At 38.5% G+C, this 5600-nt stretch overlaps 1 protein-coding gene across 1 annotated transcript in view; it reads left to right on the top strand.

Annotated features, from left to right (window-relative positions):
* Window positions 1-5600, top strand: part of SPPL2A (signal peptide peptidase like 2A) — a 61841-nt gene that overhangs the window by 19047 nt on the left and 37194 nt on the right. Inside the window, exons 2-3 of the mRNA XM_017896172.1 lie at window positions 323-412; window positions 897-1030. Of these exons, the coding sequence (XP_017751661.1) occupies window positions 323-412; window positions 897-1030 (224 nt within the window). The remainder of the gene's footprint in view (window positions 1-322; window positions 413-896; window positions 1031-5600) is intronic.

Here is a 5600-nt window from a genome sequence, read left to right as displayed (position 1 = left end):
TATATATATATACACACACACACATCCTTCTGTGTATATATATTCATATATATATTCATATATAGATATATTTTTATATATAGGTATATATATATTACACATACATAATATATATATCATAAATGCTCTATATATTATAGCATTTGTCAGTTTAAGTTCATGTTAAAAGGATTCAATTTTGAGAACTTACAGAATATTAAGAAAGAATACCTGACATTTTGTCTTATAACCTAAAGAAAGCTGTAATATTGATATTTAGTGGAATAGTATTTTATTCTATAATATATTAGTAGTAAATAAGTTTTCATAATTTTTCTTTTAGTTTCCTCCCTCAGGTAACAGATCTGAATTTCTTGATGTGAAAGTACTGATTGCATTTATAAGCCACAAAGACTTTAAAGATGCAAACCAGGTAAATTAGCAATTACATATTAGATAACGTTTATAAATACTGTATCTCTTTATTTTTAATCACTGATGTTTAATTTTGAGTGCTATATTTGCTCCGTTTGCTAGCAAGAAGCTATAAGGCCTATCAAGTTTTTCTTTGGAAAATACTCCTCTCTCATTTGGCACAAAGTGTCTCAAAGCCTAAACTTTAGAAAGAATGTTTGTTTTCAGTTCTTTAAAAGTCTCTTGTCATGTCATTTATCTTAACTTTAAATTCCTGAACAAAATATGACTGTGTAGAACACTGCACTTTAAAGATTTTATAAACCAAAGCATATCATCATACTTTTGACTAGAGAATATATCATGTCATCAGACAATAATTCTAGTCTTCTTGACTGTCTGATGTATAATGTCCGTTGCAGAGTGAAATGTGGACTATTGCTGTTATGACTATAGTAGAGAAAAAAGTTATTCCTGTGGTTAACTGTTATTTTGCCTTTCAGATTCTGGGAAATAACATTACTGTGAAAATGTATTCTCCATCATGGCCTGACTTTGATTATACTATGGTGGTTATTTTTGTAATTGCTGTGTTCACTGTGGCATTAGGTGGATACTGGAGTGGACTAGTTGAATTGTAAGTTTAATTAACTTAAGCGTTTTTGTAATCAATGGTTAAAAATTTCTGCAATCATTTTAATTATATAACAACATAAAAATTGTATCTGTCCTCAGAATGTGATGCTGGTAAGCCCAGTCTGCAGGTTTGTCCTCATGTAGATCATTTACGTTTTCACCAGAGAGAAAAGAGTCACAGATTTCTGTAACTCTTCCACTGTCAGAGGAACACTGACATCACATCAGAGACTCTTTTAAGTTAAAATGTTTAATTCTGTCTCCCAGGAAGGGTCATGGGAGATATCCTAATATACCTATTGATTTAGATTGGAAGAAAATAAGCAAGAGAAAGTAGGGAGTTTTTCAGCTGCTCCTGGGCTGAGTCATTACAGTGTGGCCTCATCATTCTGTTTAATGCTTTAGGAATTCTAACTATGTTAGTAATGTCCATCTTTTTTTTCCACTTAGTCAAGATTTATTTCAAGGCTTGAAAACATTCAGGCCAACTAAAATGGTACTACTGTCACTTTTTTTTTTTAGCAAATTCTATTTAATTTCCTTTTTCTTTCTTTTTTTTTCATTGTACTTTAAGTTCTAGGGTACGTGTGCACAACATGCAGGTTTGTCACATATGTATACATGTGCCATGTTGGTGTGCTGCACCCATTAACTCGTCATTTACATTAGGTATATCTCCTAATGCTATCCCTCCCTGCTCCCCCCACTGTCACTTTCTATAATACATAAATAGGCCAGGCACAGTGGCTCACGCCTGTCATCCCAACACTTTGGGAGGCCGAGGCAGGCAGATCACCTGAGGTTCAGGAGTTTCAGACAAGCCTGGCCAACATGGTGAAACCCTGTCTCTACAAAAAATACAAAAATTATCTGGGTGCAGTGGTGCGAGCCTATAATCCAGCTACTTGGGAGGCTGAGGCAGGAGAATCGCTTGAACCTGGGAGGCGGAGGTTGCAATGAGCCGAGATTGCGCCATTGCATTCCATCCTAGGCGACAAGAGTAAGACTACGTCTCAAAAACATACAAACAAACAAACAAAAAATAAATAAATAATTAATATAAAACTTTGAAAAACGTAGACACGGTTAAATAACCACTATACACCACACTATTCAGTTCTCAAAAGCAATGGCTATTTAGCAAACTGTAAGGTAACAGTAAAATATCAGAGAACTTTTATACATTTAGAGAACATAATTAGGAGCAAGCTAATCAGACAAAACAAACACAAATGTTGTTACATTTTCCTTTTTTTTTTGATACAAAGTCTCGCTCTGTTGCCAGGCTGGAGTACAGTGGTGCTATCTTGGCTCACTGAAAACTCCACCTCCCTGGTTCAAGTGATTCTCCTGCCTCAGCCTCCCAAGTAGCTGGGACTACAGGCCACACCACCATGCCCAGCTAATTTTTGTATTTTTAGTAGAGATGGCATTTCACCATGTTGGCCAAGATGGTCTTGATCTCTTGACCTCATGATCTGCCTGCCTTGGCCTCCCAACGTGCTGGGATTATAGGCATGAACCACCGTGCCCGGCCTCCATGTTTGTTTTTAATTTTGCTTTATAAAGCCACTGATAAATTGAGGCATCTCTCAAGTATAGGATTTCTCACATTAAAAATTACATATTTATATATATCTTTTAGAGATGGAGTCTTGCTCTGTTATGTAGGCTGGAGTGCAGTGGCATGATCTCAGCTCACTGCAACCTCCACCTCGCAGATTCAAGTGCTTCCCCTGCCTCACCCTCTTTAGTTGCTGGGATTACAGGTGCCTGCCATCATGCCTGGCTAGTTTTTGTATTTTTAGTAGAGATGAGTTTTCACCATGTTCGCCAAGCAGGTCTTGAACTCCTGACCTCAGGTGATCTGCCCACCTCAGCCTCCCAAATGCTGGGATTACAGGCGTGAGCCACCAGGCTCGGCCTAAAAATTGTATTTTCTAGCCTGTGATTGTGCCACTGCACTCCAACCTGGCAACAGAGTGAGAGCCTACTCAAAAAAAAAAAAAAAAAGGCCAGCTGCAGTGACTCATTTTTGGGAGGTCGAGGTGGGCAGTTCACTTGAGCCCAGGAGTTCAAGACCAGCCTGGCAACATGGTGAAACCTCATCTTGGCCGGGTGCAGTGGCTCACGCCTATAATCCTAGCTCTTTGGGAGGCCGACGCGGGCGGATCACCTGAAGTCAGGAGTTCGAGATCAGCCTGGCCCACATGGCGAAACCCCATCTCTACTAAAAATACAAAAATTAACCAGGCGTGGTGGGGTGCACCTGTAGTCCCAGCTACTCAGGAATCTAAAGCAGGAGAATCACTTGAACCCAGGAGGTGAAGGTTGCAGTGAGCCAAGATCATCCCATTGCACTCCATCCTGGGTGACAGAGCAAAACTCCATCTCAAAACAAAACAAAACCCGTCTCTACAAAAAAATAAAAAATAAAAATTATATTTTCTAAATATTTTATTGAAAGAAATGAAAAGCCACAAACTGCGTTGTTTGCCATAAACTCATACACCAAAAAGTAAAATGCAATCCAATTGAATCTGTATATGCTTCCCTTTTCTCCAACAACAGCTTTAAATGTTTGCTGTATACTTTATAAATTTTATTAAAATCAGTTCTAATTAATTTATGCAGATTAGGGGAAATGATTTATAATTAATTATCCTTAAAATTACCTGCTACAAACTTCTAACCCTACTGCCCCCATAGCCAGTACATCTGCTGCTAAAGTGAACAATGATGCAATGTACTATTTGTGGGGGCCCAAAGCATCTGTAGTCTTGATTTCCTGAATAGCCAAAGATTTCAACTTTCTGCCACTTTAAACAAAAAGACTCAAATGGCCAAAATTATACAGTGAGAGGAAAAATCTATAGCATGAAGATTAACTACAACTTTAAAGCATGTCCATATTTTTGTTTAAATACAGAAATTTCAAATGTACACAAAATTCGGATTTTCCTATTTAGTAGTAACGTTAACTCGGTCTCCCTACAGTTTTGTACTTTTGGCTCTAAATTAAAATGAGCAATATACATAGAAGAGTCAATGTATATTCATAACTCTCAATGAAAAAAATGTGCCCAGAGCGTATTATTTCATGTATGAAGGGCAAAATATATTTGCCTTGTGAATTGATCTATAGCTTCCATTTAAAAGGTCTTATCTGGGCCTTTTAATCCCAGCACTTTGAGAGGCCGACGCGGGCGGATCACAAGGTCAGGAGATCAAGACCACGGTGAAACCCCGTCTCTACTAAAAATACAAAAAATTAGCCGGGTGCTGTGGCGGGTGGCTATAGTCCGAGCTACTCAGGAGGCTGAGGCAGGAGAATGGCATGAACCCTTGCAGTGAGCCAGGATTGCGCCACTGCACTCCAGCCTGGGCGACAGAGTGAGACTCCGTCTCAAAAAAAAAAAAAAAAAAAAGGTCTTATCTGTAACTAAATGAAGCTAAGGTTATTTGTAATTTCTTAAATACTAAAATTTGATTGACTTGCATCAAGAGGGAAATGTTAGAGTTTAACAAGTGTAGGTTCCTGGAGCATTGAGCTTTAAACATTTTACGTATTTGGAAAGCATGTTTCAAGATATATCAGTCACGTCTTTCATATGAGTAAGCTTGTTTTTTTCCTTCATTATTAATCTTTAATCTTTTCTTTTTGAGATGGAGCCTCACTCTGTCACCCAGGCTACAGTGCAATGGTGTGATCTTGACTCATTGCAACCTCCACCTCCCAGGTTCAAGCAATTCTCCTGCCTTAGCCTCCCAAGTAGCTGGGATTGTAGGTGTCAACCACCACACCCCGCTAATTTTTTGTATTTTTTTTAGTAGAGATGGGGTTTCGCCACGTTGGCCAGGTTGGTCTCGAACTCCTGACCTCAGGTGATCCGCCTGCCTCGGCCTCCCAAAGTGCTGGGATTACAGGTGTGAGCCACTGCGCCTGGCAATTATTGATCTTTATAAAGCATAGTATGTAAGATCTCCATATCTCTAAAATCATTTTGTATATTACTTAGGGAAACTTTACAAATAATTTTCCAAAAGCTGCTGATTTATTAAAAATGTTTTCCTATTTATTATAGATTCTTCCTGTACTTCCATTACTATGTAAATTTTTTTGTTTTCTAGAATAGTGCTTCTCAAACTGTAAAGTGCATACACTTATCTAGAGATCTTATTAAAATACAAATTCAGGCCAGGCGTGGTGGCTCACACTTGTAATCCCAGCGCTTTGGGAGGCCAAGGCAGATAGATCTCTTGTGCCTGGGAGTTTGAGACCAGCCTGGGCAGCATAGTGAGACCCATCTCTACAAAAAAAATTTAAAAATTAGTTGGGTGTGGTGACATGAACCTATAGTCCTAGCTACTCAGGAGGCTGATGTAGGAGGACCATTTGAGCCCAGGAGTTTCAGGCTGCAGTGAGCTGTTATCATGCCACTGCACTCAAGCCTGGGCAGCAGAGCAAAATCCTCTCTCAAAAAGATAACAATAAGAATAATAAAATACAAATTCAGATTTAGTAGGTTTGGGATAGGGGCCCAGATTTGCATTCTTTTTTTTTTTTTTTT

Source organism: Rhinopithecus bieti, unplaced genomic scaffold, assembly GCF_001698545.2.
Source record: "Rhinopithecus bieti isolate Rb0 unplaced genomic scaffold, ASM169854v2 scaffold_27781, whole genome shotgun sequence".
In the NCBI taxonomy this organism is placed as follows: domain Eukaryota; kingdom Metazoa; phylum Chordata; class Mammalia; order Primates; family Cercopithecidae; genus Rhinopithecus; species Rhinopithecus bieti.
Note: the sequence above shows the minus strand (reverse complement) of the source record. Positions and strands in the feature narration are given on the sequence as shown.